Below are 20,059 nucleotides of genomic sequence, written 5' to 3' on the forward strand. Positions count from 1 at the left end.
TTTTCGATTCGACTTACGGATGGGGAGAGATCTTAGAGAGAGAGACGGTAGAGAGAGATGAGAGAGAAAGAGTGGGCGTGAAATTGGGGGGGCTCCTCTCACTTATTCAATTGAATTGAATCCTTCTCGAAGAATGGGAAAGGATTTGCTTACATATATATATATATATAGTATATGAATAGGTATATCTCTCTGTGTGTATGTATTTAAATTAGCATGTAAGTGTATGCATATATGAATTTGTGCTTATGTATAAGTTTATATATGTAAGTATATATACATGTAGTTAGTATATTTATATAGATATTGAGGTGTGTGTTAGTGCATTTGTGAATATATATGGATGCATGTTTGTTAATATATGTGATTGAATTTGTATGTATATATATTTGTATTAGTGGTGTTTTATTGTTTGATCTTGTCGAAAATCTCAAAAAATAAAAATTTGGAAAAAAACGTTGAAAATCTAAAAACACATATGAATTTTTGTCAGTTGGTTCCCAAAATTTATTTTTGACTTATGATGGGATAAAGGAGAGGATTTTACTATACAATGTCTTTCTCCCCTCATCCCTAGGCATGACAGGAGTTTTAAATTTTTGAAAATCATATGATTTGAGAAGGATTATGACTTCAACAAATAGGATTAGGTCGAATGAATCATATTTATTTATTTAGAATTGAAATTTTATTTTTTTAAAAAATATTTCAAAAAAATTTATAAAATAAAAGATTTTGTGTTTCTTGTATTTTTCTCGTTTTTAAAAGGCTAATAATGAAACCCTAACTTTTCTAAAACTCATGCATTTCATCTTTCTTTTCAAACTTAAACTCCATTTTCCAAACTCACTATTTTCATTCATCATCGACCAATAATACAAGTTTCTTGCAGTCCCAAGATTTGATTTTTTAGGTTGGTAATACAAGTCTGACATTATCAAACCAACTATTTTCACTATCTATCATCACTTCATCATCATGTTTTTAGCAAACTTAAGAGTTTTGAGGTCAATTCATTTTAGATCAATATTCTAAATTCCTCAAAATTATCTTGCAATGCTCTAACAGTGATACCATCATTGGAGGACCAAAAATGTCTTTTTTTTTCTATTTTCTATTTTCTATTTTTTAATGCAAAGCATACATAATTGCATTAATTTGTTATGCACCGAAAGGCTGATCATCAATTAGATCATTAGCTAATCACATTCCCTTGGCACAAATATACCCCCGAACTCTAACTTTGATTTTCGCAGACCTTTTTAGGATTTCTCTTTATTTTTCCTGTTCTTTTAAAAAAATAAGGTAGCGATTTCATGTCATGTGAATTTAATTGTCTCACCCCATTTTCTACAAAACTCTTTTCGTTTGAGGACCGCCATTCCCCTAATCAGGACCTCAAAAAGAATCCAACATCAGCAACATATTATATTGATTAGATTTCTAATATTCACCATATTAAATCTTTAATGACATATTAATTAGATTTCTGAACGTCCATCATGTTAGAATGAGTCAAAATGCACAAGTAATTTAGTTTCACAACATTGGAGAAAATAAATTAATATTGGAGAATTATAGAAATGTTTTTTGTCACAAAATTTGGCAAAAACATTATATCAACATTAAAATGAAAAAATTAATATGACACTTTAAATTATTTGGAAAATTGTGATTAATATTTTTTATTATTATTGCAGTAAAATAAATAAAAAATTTTAAAAAAATTTTATTTCTATGATTTAATTATTATTATTATTATTTAATTATTTAAAAATTATAATTAATTTAAAAATTAATTGAATTTTTAAATATAATCATTATATTATATATTTTAAAAGTGCAAAATTTGAATATTTTATGTTAATCATAAAAATTAACCATGTGACAGATGTCGTTGGAATATTTTTTAGTATTGGGTTTTTAAAATATTTTTAAATTGCAAAATCAATTAATAATTTAATAACCTTATCAAAAATAAAATATTTAATATTAAAGAACTATAATATAAAATTATAATTTGACTTTATTAATTAACAATGATATTTTAGATTAAAAATTTTCCGTAACATTTACTATATAATTTGATATCTATTATCCTATTATTGAATTTCAATGTATTGCACTGATAGGTAACGTGACTATGTACTTTAGCTAACTTGATATGAGTAATGTAAGACTGTATCCTAACTAGCTTGAAAAAATAATTTATTATAATATTAAGTTTATTATGACAATGATATTGCAGTACTTATATCAATGATTTCCAATATAAAATCTGCTAGTTTTATATTGTAGTGCTCGCATCAATGCAATACATTGATATGTGCATTCCAAAACAGATAAATTTAAGGTTTTATATTGTGGCACAATGGAAGAGTGAGGTGTTGCAGAGGTTGGCAGTGCTTTGGGTGCACGCTAGAGCAGAGATGCTCTACCCCCTGCAAGTTTCTCCAACCAAAAACACATTCTCCTAATTTAGAAAAGCAACGATGCTGCCGCTTAAAAGGCAATAAAATTTTCTGAAAATATAATTCAATGATATAAATCGTCACGTGAGAAGAGCAATGCGTTCACATTTCCTCAACACCTTTGAGGGGCTTCTACTGTCAAAGATTTCATTAGCCGAACCTTCTGGAATTTACCCTATATTAGCCTTAAATTTAAACTTATGAATTTAAACAAAATAAAGCCCAACGCAATTTTAATTATATTTTGTTCGAATTTATACAAATTCAAATCCAAGTGTCAAATTTTGATATTCCAGAAACGATGTCATTATTGTCATTCTAAAGACGTGAAGCAAATGACTTCAATATTTTAGAGTACAGAAAACTACATTGCACCACAGCAGTCCCTCTCACATCCTTTGCCAAGCCACATATCGTTTTACAAGTAACACTGCAGTAAAAATGAGATTATACAGAAACCAAGGACTAAGAATCCATTAGTTTTTTCCATTTACATTCCAGGAAGGGACAAACCTCAGAACTAGATTAAATCCCTTTTTCCCCCTGAATACATATTTATCTAGGTGCGATAGTGGGGGTGACTCCGCTAACAAGATCACTGCCAGAGACATCTGAAGACAAGAAAGGATTCTTCATGGCAGAGGATGACGTGTGTGGAGTAACCACCTTCACTGGGTCAGTGCTCAAGACTTCTGCTTTAGTGTCAGAATCTGGAATCATAAGCCATATGTTTTCGAGTTCTCGGACCACCTCCGCCATCGAAGGCCGTGTATCAGTCTCATCTTGGCAGCACTTGAGGGCCAATGTCACAAACTTCTCCGCACACTCTGAAGGATAGAAACCCATTCGTTCATCAATGACAGAAAAGATCAAGCCGGATTGATATGCCACGTTAACCTGACAAAGTTGAAGAACACAAAAAAGTCAAACTTTGTTGAGAATACGTTAAAGAGGTTACTGATTCAATAAGCAACCCAACCAGCTGATCTGAATGCAATCAGCACAATTTTGTGCTTCAAGGGCATCGAGGCCATCTGGGCTTCAAATAAAAAAAAAGAAAAGAAAATGCTGAGAATACTTCTGCATACAAAAAAGTATCCTCACGATCCAAGTACTGGATTTTTAATCTAGCAATCTTACAGACTGAAACAAAGCAAAGATTGTGATGAAATCAGTCAAATGTGTCCCAAGTGATATTTGCCACCACACATGCAGTAGATTCGCATTCTCATTTGGATTGAACATTTGAGTGAGCAGGCTACAGTAGTACCTCCCGAACAATGTTTTTGCCATGCGAGATTGGATGCATGCCTGTAAGGAGCTCTAGAAACACAACACCAAGGCTATAAACGTCGCTTTTGTCTGTCAGCTTATGAGTTAAGAAGTATTCTGGATCAAGATAGCCCTGCAAGGCAATTGCATTAGTTTCATTCTATTAGATTACCACTTTACCTAATAGCTTAAGCTGTTAGGTTGTGGGCCAACTGCAGCAGAGATAGCATGTGGAGAGATAAACACAAGATAATAACACCCTATACAATAAATTTTTTTAAATACCACACAATAAACATGGGCAACAAGACTAGAACCCAGGACTTCATGATAACCAGCCCTAATACCATGTTAGATTACCATTTTACCTAAAAGTTTAAATTGTCAAGTTGTGGACCAATAATGTATATCAAGCTTTAACACATTCTTTACAGTTGAGTAATATGTCTACTCAAGACAAATGATGGTTAAAGGTCAGCAAGCCAAACAAATTAAACACAGGGTATGAGGCCATGTTGCCCTTAAGCCTATGCATTTCAAGAAAAAAATTCTGTTCCTAGCTTTTTTTGCCATATCTGGCAATACTGGATTTTTGGTAGTCTAGACCTTTTCTTGGAAAAATAGCCCTGCAAAGCATTTGCATCTGTTTCATTTTTTACATTTGAGTAATGTGTCAACTAAAGACAAGTGATGGTTAAAGGTCAAGCCAAACAAATTAAACACATTGGATATCAGTCCATGTTACCATACAAGATTCTTGACAGTAAAAAGACCCCCGTCTTTTTTTTTTTACTTCAAAACAGGACAGATTTTATCAACACAGAACAAAGAAAAGTAGAAGTGATGAGAGTATTTACCAAATAATTTTTTTAAATAGAAAAAGAAAATCCATTAATGTTAGGAAGGATAATTACATAGAAAGGAGGATAAGATCAAGGTCTTGAATTTTGATTTCAACTAAAATTCTGAAGCTCCAAAAGTTTGGACATTTCAATGGAAATTTTGATTTTAATGTCAATTTCAATTTTTATTTCAAAAAACAATAAAATCAGTACCAAAGCATTGAATTCTTTTATGAAAACTTAGAAATGGTTAATAAACATAATAACGTAAGTTTATGGACTACCATATTATAAATTAAACACATCTATGTTTTGTACAAGGTGCAATAGTTGTAATATAATATGTGTACTAAAGATATTCATAATTTATTAATTTCATAAGTGAATTAAACAAATTTGGTTAATATAAATGAAATTCATAAATTAATTATAAAATCAGTCAAATATTAGTTATTACAAAAATAAAGATAATTTATACACGAAGGTTAAATAAAGTGTTGTTTTTGATATCTTAGTTTAATTTTTCATATAATTTCAAAAGCTCTTGTACTAATATTTTGTTTCAATTAAAAAAAGAAGATAAATTAAGAAAGAAATTTTACTTCGCATCTAAATCTCACAATTGAATTCCAAGAAAATTTCATTATATAGTTAAAATTTCAAGATTTCAATAAATTTCGAATGATTCGTTGAAATTTTGATGGAAATTTTGTAAGATGGAAATTGACTGCCATTTCAATTTGAGGGTGAAGAAAGTGGACATTTCAACAGAAATTTCATTAATTTTGTGGAAATTTAAGACCAGGGGATAAGATATCCTCCTAATACACAAGAAAAAACAGAATAAATAAATAAATAAACAGCTACAATAAAACCCCTTTCCAATCCCTATGAAGATTTGACAACAACATTCCTTGAAAGAAAACCGAACAATGAGCCTAAAAGGAAGCCTTGAAAGTAACTCCACCCCAAAGAGAATGTGTAGAAAGGGCAATAGACACCTCTCTTGAGGTTTGACAAAAAGATAAGGACCTCTCTTAAGGTTTCAAAAATTTCATTAACCTCCCTTGAGGTTTCAAAAATGTCACAGACCTCTCTTGAGGTTTGCCATAAAGACATAAAATTCCCCTTAAAAGACTTGTTATTTTGCAAAATATAAGGGAAGGTTTGTGTCTTTTTGGCAAACCTCAGGTGAGATCCCTGAAATTATTGAAACTTCAGGTGAGGTCCTTGAAATTTTAAAACCTTAGGAGAGTTCAATATCTTTTTGCCAAACCTTAGGGGAGGTCTCTGTCTTTTGCCCAACATTTTTTTGCTATTGAAGATACTTGCATTTCTTCAGTCCACGTAGTCCAAAAAATGCCAAAAACTGCACGACGCCTTAAATTTGTTCCCCTCTTACTCCTCCCAAAGCCTTTGTACCACCCCATGAGAAAAAATATCAAGTCTTGGGAAGCATCAAAGCCTCCTTATACACCAACAAGAGAAAAACTTAAAGCTGCCTAGCCACCTACAATGGTTGTCTCACTTGCTTCCAAACACATGACAAAAAAAATTCAGACCTATGGTTTTGTATGGTCTTCTCATTTGCATAAAATCATTAGTATTAAGATTCTTAAGAGTCAAGAGTCCACATAAAAGCCCTTATCTTACAAGGAACCTTGGCCTTCCAAATCAAATGGTTCAAAGGAAAATAAGAAGGATTCGGTCTTTTCAATAACTGGGTAAGAAAAGATTTTGTGAAAAACAAACCTGAAGATTCCCCAATCCAAATCCTCAAGTCCCCCACCCATTCAAGGAATAAAAGAATCCAACATTTGCAGCAACACGGTTTTTGCAAAGGCTTTATTCAAGCCTGCCTTGTCTAATGATTGTAACAAGCTGGAGTTGGGTGATAATCATACACTTCCAGCTTAAGGTGGAGTGTAAGAAGAAATAGGCTATTTTAGTAATTACATGGTGTAAATAGGGGTATTTCTATCTTTCAAGATATATTATTATTAATATATAAAAGAGAAGACCTGGAGCTGAACATAACTCCAGGAAACTGCTGCCTCTTCCTTTCTATTTCTTTCTTCTTCTTTTCTTTCATTCTTCTCTTCTTCTCACCTCACTTTACAACATCTATGTTTCTTCTCTGCAACCCAATTTTGTTGAGTGTGGGCACATGACGACCGATGACAATATTAGACTGAGTCATATAAATAGGGAATTGAGTACTAAAGCACTCTTTAACACTATCATTTTGAAGTATCCATATTAGCAAACCAAATTGAGTCTTTATTTCAAAAAACAAAAAACACAAAATATATGAAATAACTTAAATTGATCTTTCATTACATAAAGCCAAGTCATCCTTGAATAATCATCAACAAAGGTTACAAAGCATCGGTAACCAACTCAGACACAACCCGACTAAGACCCCAAACCAACTAGGACCCCAAACATTAGAATGGACTAACCTGAAAGGGCTTGCTGCCCATATATTGACTTAGGAAGCAAATGGGACAGAACGATGCTTTCCCAATTGACAAGACTCACATTCAAGACTAGACACAGGACTCAAATCAAGAACTAATAGTTCCAAATTTTCCAATGAAATATGACCAAGGCAACACTGGATTTGGAATGGGTGGCAACAATAGCGTAGGTAGTAGAAGAAGATAGCGGCTCAAGTGATAAAGTACACCAACTTCATGCCCTCCACCAATCATCTTCCTTGTCTTCAAATCCTAAATGACCATAGAATCAAGGAAGAATGTTACTAAACAATTCATGGATTTTGTAATCTTGCTAACTAATATGAAATAGAAAGGGAACTTGGGAATATATAAAACTCAAGGAAGAGAAATAGGGGAAGTGGTAGTTACAGTCCCTATTCCCTTATTGGCAATGATGGATCCATCAACAAGAAAAACGAGGTAAGTTTTCAAGATACTAGAGAGTAGAAAAGATATTAGGTATACCTATAATACGATCAATGACAACAAAATCTATAACCCAAGGACTAGGAGGATAAGTATTGGATGATAGGCAAGCTATAAGGTTACTTGCTTGAGCACGGGATTGAACGGGAAAAGAAACTTGGGATGTTTGATACTATTGGAATTTGGAATATTCTTCCTCTGAAATTGATATAGTAAGCAGCTCCCTGCTTGGGCCTGAAAATATGGAGATCCCAACACTACTTAATAGTGTGATCCCCTCGTCCATAATGAGCACACTAGCAAGGAGAGCAACTACCTCATTCATCTCTTCCACCATGGCCACTTGAATCACCTCGAAATTTTTCGTTGATGCTAGGTTGAAACCAAAATCACCCTGCATGGCAAAAGCTGTCCTCTTAGAGCCGAGAATCGAAACACTAGATGCAAGGGTAGGGGAATGTGCGCTAGAGGAAATACAAAGGATGTGAGAATAAACATCGGCAAATGATGGCAACTCTACACTACCAAGTGTCTGGTACCAAACTACCTCATAGTTAGGAACTTGAAGAACTATACTCCCTCTACTTTGCATATTGTGAACATTGGCCAATTATAGGTTGTTGTAGAAATCCCTACAGTTTAGGAGTCATGCGTGATCTCTATAATTAAGGAATGATTCTTGACTGTCTTATTTTAGGCATGTACAGAAGGGGTGCTAGTCAATAGGGATTTCTGTGATTCTTATATATTCCTTTATTCTAGGATTTATTTCCTTAACTTAGCTGCTGGTTACATGTTATATAGTAGGGCATATTGTACAGTTTTTGAAAGGAATATACGAAAGAGTATTCTTACAGTTTCTACATGGTATTAGAGCTGGTTTTTTCCTAAACCAAGCTAACTATGGGGGATGACTCCATCAACAGTCGAGAGTCGACACCTTAGAGACTCAAACGAGTCGAACCAATGCCATCATACGTTCGTATGGACTAGATGGCTCTTCTGTCCAACTATCGGCAGAAAAAATGAATGGGAAGAATTCCTGAGAATGGGCCCAATCTATGAAACTCACAGTCGACAGCAGAGGAAAGCTTAGGTATCTTATTGGCGATTCAAAGAAACCTGATTCAACGAATGTTGTGGCACTCCAGCAATGGAGATCGGAGAATTCCTTGATTACCTCATGGCTTATCAACTCCATGAAGCCAACTATCGGGAAAACATATATGTTCTTGCCCGCAGCAAAAGGGGCGTGGGATGCAATCCGAGAAACCTACTCTAATGAGGAGAATGTTTCCCAAGTCTTTGAAATTAAGACACGCCTATGGCAGATGAAACAAGGCGAGAGGGAGGTGACATACTATTACATGGAGATGCTGGCACTATGGCAAGAATTGGATTTAAGTAGCGAAGAAGAATGGCGCTCTGTTGAGGACAGTGCGTTGTTCAAGAAGAGATTGGAAAAGGAGAGAGTTTTTGAGTTCCTTGTAGGCCTTAATCGAGATTTAGAAGATGTACGAGGAAGGATTCTCAGCCGCAAACCTCTATCATCCACTGAAGCAGTGTTTGCTGAAGTGAGGCATGAAGAGGCAAGGCACAAAGTCATGTTGAAGGAGGTTACAACCACGGTACCAGAGGGTTCAGCATTTGTATCCCGCGGGACCTACAGTGGGCCAAATACCAAGCAACCAAAGGGCCGCCTTTGTTGTGAACATTGTTGAAAGCCTGGCCATTCCAAGGATAATTGTTGGGAGATTCATGGCAAGCTCACTAATTGGAAACCACGGAAGAGCACCAAAACCAAAGGCTATCAAGCTTGTTTTGAGACTCAACCCGAAAGGCAACAAGTGGCGAGCAACCATTCTGACAGTGCTAGTAACAATACCTTCAGCCATGACCAACTACAGAAAATCTTGGAGATGCTATATGCTCACCAAGCCTCGGGTAGGTCAAAAAAAAAAACTCCATCTGGTAATTTGACACAGAGGTAATTTCTCACAAGCCCTATACACCTTTCGTAACCATAGACCATGGATTATAGATTCTGAAGTGTCTGACCATATGACAGACATAGTAGTTAGAGGCGCGAGGCGAGCCGAGGCGCAAGGCGCAAGGCGAAGGCGTGCGCCTCATGAAGGTGAGGCGCACAATTATTAAAATGGTGTAAAATGTCTATTTGGGGTAATTGATATATGAACATATGAATATCTAGTAATATTAGAATTTAAAATGCCAAAAAATTCAATTACAAAATTGAAAATTTAGCCCAAAAGCATCAACAATTCAACATAGTTCAACATCAAAAGAAAAGAGTACAAATCATAAAATAGTAGCTAAATTTCAATAAAAGAAATAAATATTATATATTAATTATAATTTATAAATTCACATTAATTAAACTAAATATTACAAATTAAAAAATAGTAGCTAAATTTCAGTAAAAAGAATAAATATTATGTATTAGTTATAATTTATAAACTTGCAGTAATTAAACTAAATATTTAATTAGTAATTACATATAAAGAAGAAGAGGAAAAAAAGTAGCCAAATTTCAATAAAAAGAATAAATATTATGTATTAGTTATAATTTATAAACTTACATTAATTAAACTAAATATTACAAATTTAAAAACAGTAGGTAAATTTCAGTAAAAAAAATAAATATTATGTCTTAGTTATTTAGTTATAATTTATAAGCTTAGATTAATTAAAGAAAATATTTAATTTATGAGCTTACATATGAAGAAGAAGAAAAAGAGAAGCAGCACGCAGCACGCAGCACGCAGCAAGCAGGCAGCAGGAAGAAGAAGAAGAAGAAGAAGAAGAAGAACTCGCGAGGGCTCCTGCTGGTTGGAAACGAAGTCGCGAAGGGTCGTACTTCTTCAAAATGTCGAAGACGAACTCATGATCCTGGTTCGAAGCTCGAAGACGAAGTAGCGAAGGCTTCCGGCTGGTTTGAAGGCTCGCAGACGAGCTCACGTTGCTGGTTCTAGGGATCGCGAAGGCTCCTACCGGTTCGAATGTGCAAAACGAACTCACGAAGGGCTTCGAAGGGCCGAGAGGGGCTAGGGCTATGTTCGTTCGAGTCGAATGAGGGCTACGGGTCTGGCTGTGGCTATTTCTCTACTTTAAATGATTAAAAGTTCACAAGGCGCGACTCACTACGCCTTTCGCTCCAATGCGCCTCGTCTCGCCTAGCGTCGCCTCTTGCAGGTCGCCTCGCCTCACCTGGTTTGAGGCGCAAGCCTCTTCGCTTCACTGCGCCTTGCGCCTAGGCGCGTCTCAAGCGCACTTTTAACTACTATGATGACAAACTCTTATCACCTTTTCTTATCATATACCCCATGTGCTGGTAATCTAAGAGTCAAAATTGTTGACGGATCTCTTGCTCTTGTTTCCGGCAAAGGGAGTATTCGGATTTTTGACTCGATTACTTTAGAGTCTGTTCTTCATGTTCCAAAATTATCTTGTAATATTTTGTCTGTCAGCCAACTTACTAAACACTCCAATTGCTCTGCTAAATTTACTTCATCCCATTGTGTTTTTTAGGACCTGTCATTGGGGACGACGATTGGCAGTGCTAAGGAGTATGAGGGAATCTGCTACTCGGAGGAAGCCAAAATGAGTGATTAGTGTCAAAGTGTTATTTGTAATTCTGTCTCTATCCCTAGGAATAGTGAGCTAATGTTATGACATTCTCGGTTGGGTCACCCCAATTTTTAGTACATGTGTCATTTATTTCCTTCGCTATGTTCTAATAAAATGTCTCTTGAAGTTCAATGTGAAGTGTGTGAACTCGCAAAACACCGAAGAACTTCATTCCCCAAATCCAAATACAAACCCACAAAACCTTTCGTAATCATTCATAGTGATGTATGGGGACCTTCCGGATCCCTAATCGCACTCACACAAAATGGTTTGTGACATTCATTGATGATCACACTCGTACTTGTTGGGTTTACTTGTTAAAAGATAAGTCTAAAGTACGTTCGATATTTGTTAACTTTTATGCCATGGTCCAAACACATTTTTACACCAAGATTCAAATCTTGCGTATTGACAATGGCATGGAATATTTCAACCACACCTTGGGTCTCTTCCTTTAAGAAAAAGGGATAATTCATCAAAGCTCATGCGTTGACACCCCTTAACAAAACGGGGTTGCCGAACACAAAAATAGACACATTCTTGAGGTAGCACGAGCCTTAATGCTCACTACCCACATGCCTACAATGTTTTGGGGTGATGTTGTTCTAACAACCACTTACCTTATCAATAGAATGCCCAATCGTGTGTTGTCCTATGCTACACCCCTTGATACTCTTCTCGAATTCTTCCCTACCTCTTGGTTGGACTCCAATCTCCCTCTTCATTTATTTGGCTGCACTGCCTTTGTGCATGTCCATCCTCACCAGCGCACCAAGCTGGCTCCTTGGGCCACCAAGTGTGTCTTGCTTGGGTATTCTCCATTCCAAAAGGGTTACAAGTGCTATGACCTTATTTCCCGTCGTCTCTTTATCAGCCTTGATGTCACCTTTTTTTAGACAACTCCATTCTATCCCCAAGTCTTCTATTCAGGAGGAGAATGTGAGCGAATCTCAGCCTCAGAATAATTCCAATGGTTACATGTTTTTCCTAGACTTTCCTCTCACCAATCTACCATCCCCCTCCACTTCCTTGCCAGTCACAGAAGGAAACTTGAACTCAGGGGGAGAGATAGAACAACATAATAACAATGAGACACTAGTCTACTCACGAAGGTCGAAGCCAAGTGGTAATGAAAAACTCATACCCGAAGCACCAAGAGAGTCAGAACTGGTGGCAGCTCCGAGCAACCAAGAGCCCAACTAGGAACCTCCCAACAACTCAGAACAGGTAATTGAACCTACTCCTAATAAATTTGATGATATTGATCTGCCCATTGCTCTCAGAAAACAACCTCGTTCATGTACTCTTCATCCAATTGAAAAATTTTTCTCTTATAATACCTTGTCCATAGGATACCATGCTTTTACTTCTAACCTTGACAAGGTCAAAATTCCAAAGAACATTGAGGAGGCACTTGAAATTCCAGAATGGAGAGAGGCTGTAATGGAGGAGATAAGGTCACTGGAAAAGAATAGACCATGGGAGGTTATGAATTTGCCACAAGGAAAGAGACTTGTAGGTCGCAAATAGGTATTCACTATAAAATACCAAGCAGATGGGACAGTTGAAAGATATAAGGCCCGGTTGGTTGCAAAAGGATTTACTTAGACCTATGGCATCAATTACACAGAAACCTTTGCACCCATGGCAAAGTTTAACACTATCCGAGTGCTCCTATCCCTGGTAACCAATCTAGACTGACCACTTCAACAACTCGACATAAAAAATGCATTCCTAAATGGTGAGTTGGAAGAAGAAGTGTACATGACATTACCTCTGGATTCAGTAAAAGGGGCAAGGAAAACAAAGTTTGTAAACTAAGAAAGTCCTTATATGGACTCAAACAATCTCCCAGGGTATGGTTTGATAGATTTACAAAGGTGATAAAAGGGGAGGGATACTGCCAAGGACAATCTGACCATACTATGTTTTTAAAACAAAAAAATGGGAAGAAGACTATTCTGATTGTGTATGTACACGACATTATCCTCACTGGAGATGACATTGAGGAAATGGGAAGATTGAAGAAAGTTCTAGCCACAGAATTTGAAGTGAAGGATTTGGGGCAAATGCGATACTCTCTAGGGATGGAGGTAGCTAGATCAAAGAAGGGAATTAGGGTTTCACAACGAAATATACCCTTGATCTCCTCACCAAAACAAGCATGCTAGGTTGCAAACCAAGCAACACACCTATTGAAGCTAGAAAAAGAACAGAAAATGTTGGGAAGCCAGTAGATAGGGAGAAATATCAAAGATTAGTCAACAAAGTAATCTACCTGATACATACCATACCAGACATAACTTATGCAGTAAGTGTAGCAAGTCAGCATATGCAATCTCCAAAAGAAGCACACCAGGAAGCAGCCTTCAAGATCTTAAGATATCTAAAGGGATCTCCAGGGAAAGGCTTATTGTTCAAGCGAAGTGAACAAAAGGAAGTGGCAATATTCACTAATGCTAATTAGGCTGGATCTACAGAGGATAGAAGATCCACGACTGGATATTGTACCTTTCTATGAGGAAATCTGGTCACTTGGAGAAGCAAGAAACAAAATGTTGTAGCAAGGAGCAATGCAGAAGCAGAATTTAGAGCTGTTGCTCAGGGAATATGTGAAGGATTATGGCTGCAGAGCCTATTGGAGAAACTACATGCTGAGTTAGAGTTACCTATCAAATTGTACTGTGATAATAAGGTAGCTATGAATATCTCTCTCAACCCTATCCAGCATGACAGAACCAAACATGTGGAAGTTGACAGACACTTCATTAAAGAAAAGGTGGAAGAAGAAACTAAATGCATGACATATGTCCCTACTAAGGAGCATATTGTAGACACATTCACCAAGGGACTACCTCGGCAATTCTTTGAGGATTTCATTGGCAAGTTGGATATGATCAACATCTATGATCCAACTTGAGGGGGAGTGTAGAAATCCCTCCAGTTTAGGAGTCATGCGTGTGATTTTGACAATCTTATTTTAGGCATGTACAAGAAGGGGTGATGGTCAATGGGGATTTCCGTGATTCTTATATATTCCTTTATTCTAGGATTTTATTTCCCTAACTAGCTGCAGGTTACATGTTATATAGTAGGGCATATTGCACAGTTTTTGAAAGGAATATACGAAACAATATTCTTACAGTTTCTACAGTTGCGCAATGTTAAGCTCCTCATAAATACAATTGATCTCTGCAAGGTACTCTATAACACTCCTATCTCCCTATTGTAACTAAAAGCACTCTAGGGATAAATTGTACATATATGTAATGTTATCGGAATATAGAAGATTGACACAATAATCCCAAATCTCCTTGCATGCATCCAAATGCATGCACATCTATTCAATCTGGGGTTCCATCCAGTTCCATAAAGGGAAACAACCTAAGCATCATCTTGAATCCACACTTCTTTTCTCTTCTCATCAGAGAGCCAAGATTGGAACAAGTGGTAAGGTTTTCCTAATCCTATCAAATAGACATCAACAGCCATAGACCATTGAATTAATTCTTTCCATCCACTTTTCAGTTGTTGTCTATGACAATGATGAAGGAAACATACTTTTGGATTCATAGATTCCATCCCAACACCTCACAAACTATACCATTGTCAAACAATAGGAACAATTGGACTAACTAGAACAACCACGGACAAGGTGAACCACCAAAACTGATTACGCGTCAAAGTTGCGTAATTATGCATTAAAATTGTGCATTCAAGATTATAATTCTAATTAAATGCCCAATTATGTCTAATATTTTTAACGTCGAGCTCATTTGATAATCTTGAGATAAATATCCTATTTTTGTCGTAAATTTATGACCATTCGTGTTTTAATATTGCAGGACAATTTTTGGAAATTAAAATTGAAATTAAAAACGTATGTGAAGCCATGCACGTATTCATTTGAGGCCACGTGATCGAACCCGTGTCCGAGTGGCCGTGTGCGTGCATGAAAGGAAGCCGTGAAGAATCCATGCATGCGAATGCAAGAAAATTAAAGCCATGCAAAAAAAAAATAATAATAATAATAAAAATATATAGTGGTTGTGTGCGTGTGTGAGTGGTAGAAGATGGGCTTCATTCACGTGAAGCCGTGTGTGAAGCAGGCCCATGAGCATGAAGAGGCTTGGAGGGCTTTAACAAAAGAAGAAAAAAAAAAAAGGGAGAGGCTTAGTGGGCTGTGACCCACCCATGCAACAAGCCCACGTGAAGCATGCGTAAAGGGCATGTGCTGGTCTTCAATGAAAAGAGGGGCAGCTTTAGGGTTGTTGGCAGGGGGGTTTTAAAAGCTTTTTTTTGGGGTCCCTCTTAGCCCTCTGTCTCGTCTCTCTGCCCCCTCTCTGTCTCAGTCCTCTCATCTCCCTCGGTTCTCAGCTCTCTCAGATTCCCTCCTGCTGCTGCTGCTGCAACCCAAGCATCTCTCTTCTCATCTCCCTCAGCTCTCCAGCCCTCGGTTCTCTCTGTGCGTTGCTGCCGTGTGCTGCCGCTGTGCTGCTGCAACCCGAGAGCTGCTCTTTTCTTCTCCCACACTAGAAGACCAAACGGCCTGCCTCCCTTCTTCTTCTTCTTCTTCTCTCTCTCTCTCTCTCTCCCCCCCCCCCCCCTCTGTTATTCTTTAATACTCGTTCAAGTTATTATTAATGATAATTTCAGTTTTGTTTATTTGAAGTATTTCTTTGGAATTTAAATAGTTATTGGGTTGTATTTATTTTTAATTCCAGTTTATTCAAAATTTTAGTTATTATTTGTTTTAATTTGTTATTTTCCATTGAAGTTGTTAAGGTACTAAGTTTATTTGTTTTGATTGGGTTATATTTATTTGTCTTTTTTTTTTTTTTAATTCAAAGTCATTGAAATTTCAATTTGGTTGAGTTATTTTGAATTATTGAGTTTAGATTGTCTTTTTTTTTAAGTCTCCCTTTGAATCTTAAATATTTGTTTGGGTTATTATTTATTATAAAAGAATCAATTTGTTTCTCTTATTTGGAGTCTTTATTAGAATTTAAATCGTTCTTAGGTGTTTTTATTATTAAAGTTGGTGGTTCTATCTTGTTAGGATTTAATCTTGTTTGGGCTTGTGTTTAAAGTTGGAATTTTTATTCAGCTGGATGACTGCAGGGTTTACTTACTTCATTATTCTGGTTCATTTAGTTATCTTCTTGCATGTTTAATTTTTAGCTAGGGTTTACGTTTCATTGCAAAAATCTCAAAAATTCCAGGAAACCGAATCTAAACTGTGTTCAGTAAAATTTTCTTTCCTTATTTTCTTTTGAATTTACACAAAGTTTAGAATTAAACTGCATTCTCTGAGGAGATGATCTGGCCCTTGGGCTAATTATTACACGACTAAACTCCTATACTTGGGATAGCTTCCGAGTTACTCATTTTCAGAGTGAGTCAAGTTTTTGACGCCATTGTTGGGGAGTGCCAGATTTAATTTCAAAATTTGTGTTTTTCCAATTATTTTTTATTTTTAATTAAAAAAAAAGAACAAAAAATTAATAAAAACAAAAAAAATTAAAAATTAAAAATTTTGATCATACTCGTTTGCTGCTGTGTTGATGAATTTTTACAATTTGCATTGATGTTTGATGCCTTGGGTCAGAGATCTTTCGAATAGACTATCTAAAATTTCACGTAGCACCAGTAGTGACACAGAGAGCACAAAATTTGATTGTTCTTCTGTTACTTTTACTAGTGATTCTGAAATTGATTTGAGTGATCTTTTTGAAGAAATTTTTGAGTTATGACTGTACCTACACCACGTACACTTTAGAATTTTCTGCAACCTACACGCACTTCTACACCTTCTCGCATTGTTTTACCACAAGATGCACCGAACTTCACAATTAAGCATGGTATGTTGTCTGTGCTACCCTAGCTTCACAGGGAGGATTCTGAGAGTCCATATTAGCATTTAAAAGATTTTGAGTTGGTCTGTACCACTTTCATTAATAGGGCTGGAATTGATGAGTATGTCAAACTTCGCTTATTCCCTTTTTCTTTGAAAGATAAGACAAAAATCTGGTTTAACTCTTTGAGACCTAACTCTATTACTAGTTGGGTTGAAATGCAACGTGACTTCTTACACAAATTCTTTCCTTTTCAGAGACCCCAGTACCTGCAAAAGATAAGTCAATTCATGCAGAAAGATGATGAGACTTTCCAAGCTTATTGGGAGAAGTTCAACGATCTAATGAATATATGTCCACATCACGGATTCGAATCTTGGAGGTTAGTCAATTATTTCTATACTACTCTTACCCCTTAATGTAAACAATTTGTCCAGACTATGTGCAACGGGGAGTTCTTCAGCAAGGAATCAGATGAGGCTCTATCATTTTTTGATTACTTAGTTGAAAGTGCCCAACAATGGAACTCACGATATGATCGGGCACCAATGCACAACCTCTCAGAGCAATTGGTGGTAAAGGTAAATAGGAGGTCAAAGGGGAGACTAATCTACAGGCTTTTATTACTGCTTTGTCTAAGAAACTAGAGGTTATGAAATTAGAGAAAGTGAAAGCTGTGAAATCAGTGGAGGTAAGTTCTATTTGTGAGAACCCTAACCATAAGATTTAGGATTGTGCGTTTCTACCAGTATGGCAGGAGAGTAGATCTGATCAAATGCAATCAGCAAATTGGGTCAACAAATCTCAAAATCAATCATTCTCGAACACCTATAATCCGGGATGGAGGAATCACCCGAACTTCTCATGGAGGAATGATCAGTCTAGTCCATCTTCCTCACAGTTTCAGTAACTTTCTCAGTCCTACGCATCACCTCCACAGCTGCTATATCATCCAGTTGCAGCTTCTCAACAGCAGCATCAGCCGCAACAAATCTCTCAAAGCTACGCACCTCTACGATTTTAACCTAATTTAGCTCCTATTCCATCAAAGAAAGCTTCTGATGATGGTGTGGCACAAATAGCGAACACTTTTCAACAATTTATGCAGAATAACACTCAGACCATAAATGAGCTACAATGTACTATTAATAAGATGAGTATACAGTTGAATGATTTAGAAAAAGGAAAATTTCCAGCACAGCCTCAGCCTAATCTCCAAGTAAATCGACAACAATAGTAACCAGTGCATAATGTTTCAGGGGATTCTTTTGAGTCAACAAAGGCTGTCATTACCTTGAGGAGCGGAAAAGAAGTTTCCCGTCCTAAAATACCCATTGATCAACAAACAGTTGCTCCAACACCTTAAGTTGCTTCTGAGACGGATGAAATAAAAGAAAAATCAGATGAAGCAAGCTCAGATTCAAAGAATTCGGGTAATAAGGTGGATAAGACTATTAAGGAGTATCAACCTGTGGTACCTTATCCTCAGAGATTGACATCTAGTCAGAAGAATAAGTATCACACTGAGATTCATGAAATCTTTAAGCAAGTGAAGATCAATATCCCACTTTTGGATGCCATACAGTAAGTTCCTACATATGCAAAATTTCTGAAGGACCTATGCACAGTGAAGAGAAAACTGAATGTAAAGAAGAAGGCTTTCTTAACTGAGCAAGTTAGCGCGTTGATATTGAGTCAGACTCCTTAGAAACTCAGAAATCCTGGTTTTCCCACTATTTCTATCATGATTGGTGAATCTCGTATCGGGAGAGCTTTACTCGATTTAGGGAGTAGTGTGAACTTGCTCTCATTTTTGATATATGAGCAGTTGGGTTTAAGTGAGCTAAAGTAGACATCCATGATGCTATAGTTGGCAGATAGATCAATAAAAGTTCCACGAGGCGTTATTGAAGATGTGTTGGTTCAAGTTGACAAATTTTACTACCCAGTGGACTTTGTAGTCTTGGACATGTAGCAGCCTACCTCCACCATATTCCAGGCACTTGTTATTCTTGGGCGACCATTCGTTGCTACTTCTAATGCCTTGATTAATTGTCGAAGCGGAGTACTTAAACTCACGTTCGGAAATATGACATTGGAGATGAATGTGTTCAATGCTCACAAGATGTCAAGTGGGTGTGATGATGCAGAAGCACATGTAGTTGATGTAATAGAGGATTTGGATATTTTGGAGCTGATGTCAGTACTTGATGTTGATGGTGCAATTGAAAATGATTCTTCTGAACAGCTTGGGGTATTTGATGAAAAAACTCCCTTGATTAGAGAATTGCCAAAATCAGAGGGGCAGTTTACAGAGATAGATGGTTCCCCTCACTTGTTGGATGTGAGTTACACGAGTAGTTAGTGTAAGCCAACTTTTGAAGCAACTGAACTGCCGGAAGTCATGAAGTCATCAAAAGAAGAAGTTCCAACACTTGAGCTGAAGCCATTACCTGAAGAGTTGAAGTATGTTTTCCTAGGTCCAGCAGAGGGCACATTCCTGGTGGTAATCTCTTCTCACCTTACTCTTAAACAAGAAACTGAGTAATTACAAGCACTAAGGAAGCATCGAGGAGCGATAGGATGGATCATTGGAGACATCAACGGTATCGACCCTTTAATTTGTACTCACAACATCTTCCTGGAAGGAGGCGCTAGACTAGTTCGTGATGCGCAGCGAAGACTGAATCCAACTATGAAGGAGGTGGTAAAGAAAGAAGTACTGAAATTATTAGCTGCCGACATCATCAATCCAATCTCCGACAGCAAATGGGTAAGCCCGACACAGGTAGTTCCAAAAAAATCTGGTTTGACTATCATTAAAAATGCTAATGGAGAGTTGATCCCATTTATGAAAGTAACGGGTTGTTGAATGTGCATTGATTATCATAAATTGAATTCGGTTAGTCGAAAAGATCACTTCCTGTTACCCTTCCTAGATCAAATACTCGAAAAAGTAGCTAGTAATGTCATTTACTATTTCTTGGATGAATTTTCTGGTTATTATCAAATTGTTGTAGCACCTGAGGATCAAGAGAAGCCTA

At 36.6% G+C, this 20,059-nt stretch overlaps 1 protein-coding gene across 5 annotated transcripts in view; it reads right to left on the minus strand.

The window, feature by feature from the left end:
• Window positions 1-2,764: 2,764 nt before the first annotated feature.
• Window positions 2,765-20,059, minus strand: part of LOC131149006 (probable LRR receptor-like serine/threonine-protein kinase At1g06840) — a 120,343-nt gene continuing 103,048 nt past the window's right edge. For 4 of the 5 annotated variants that reach the window (XM_058099030.1, XM_058099031.1, XM_058099032.1 and 1 more), the window contains 2 exons: window positions 3,742-3,876; window positions 2,765-3,368 (listed from right to left, as the gene is read on the minus strand). In XM_058099030.1, the coding sequence (XP_057955013.1) occupies window positions 3,027-3,368; window positions 3,742-3,876 (477 nt within the window). In that variant the 3' untranslated portion in view covers window positions 2,765-3,026. Of the gene's footprint in view, window positions 3,369-3,741; window positions 3,877-6,661; window positions 6,723-20,059 lie in introns of those variants that run through there. The other variant, XM_058099033.1, reaches the window with a different exon arrangement.

Source organism: Malania oleifera, chromosome 2, assembly GCF_029873635.1.
Source record: "Malania oleifera isolate guangnan ecotype guangnan chromosome 2, ASM2987363v1, whole genome shotgun sequence".
Lineage (NCBI taxonomy): Eukaryota > Viridiplantae > Streptophyta > Magnoliopsida > Santalales > Ximeniaceae > Malania > Malania oleifera.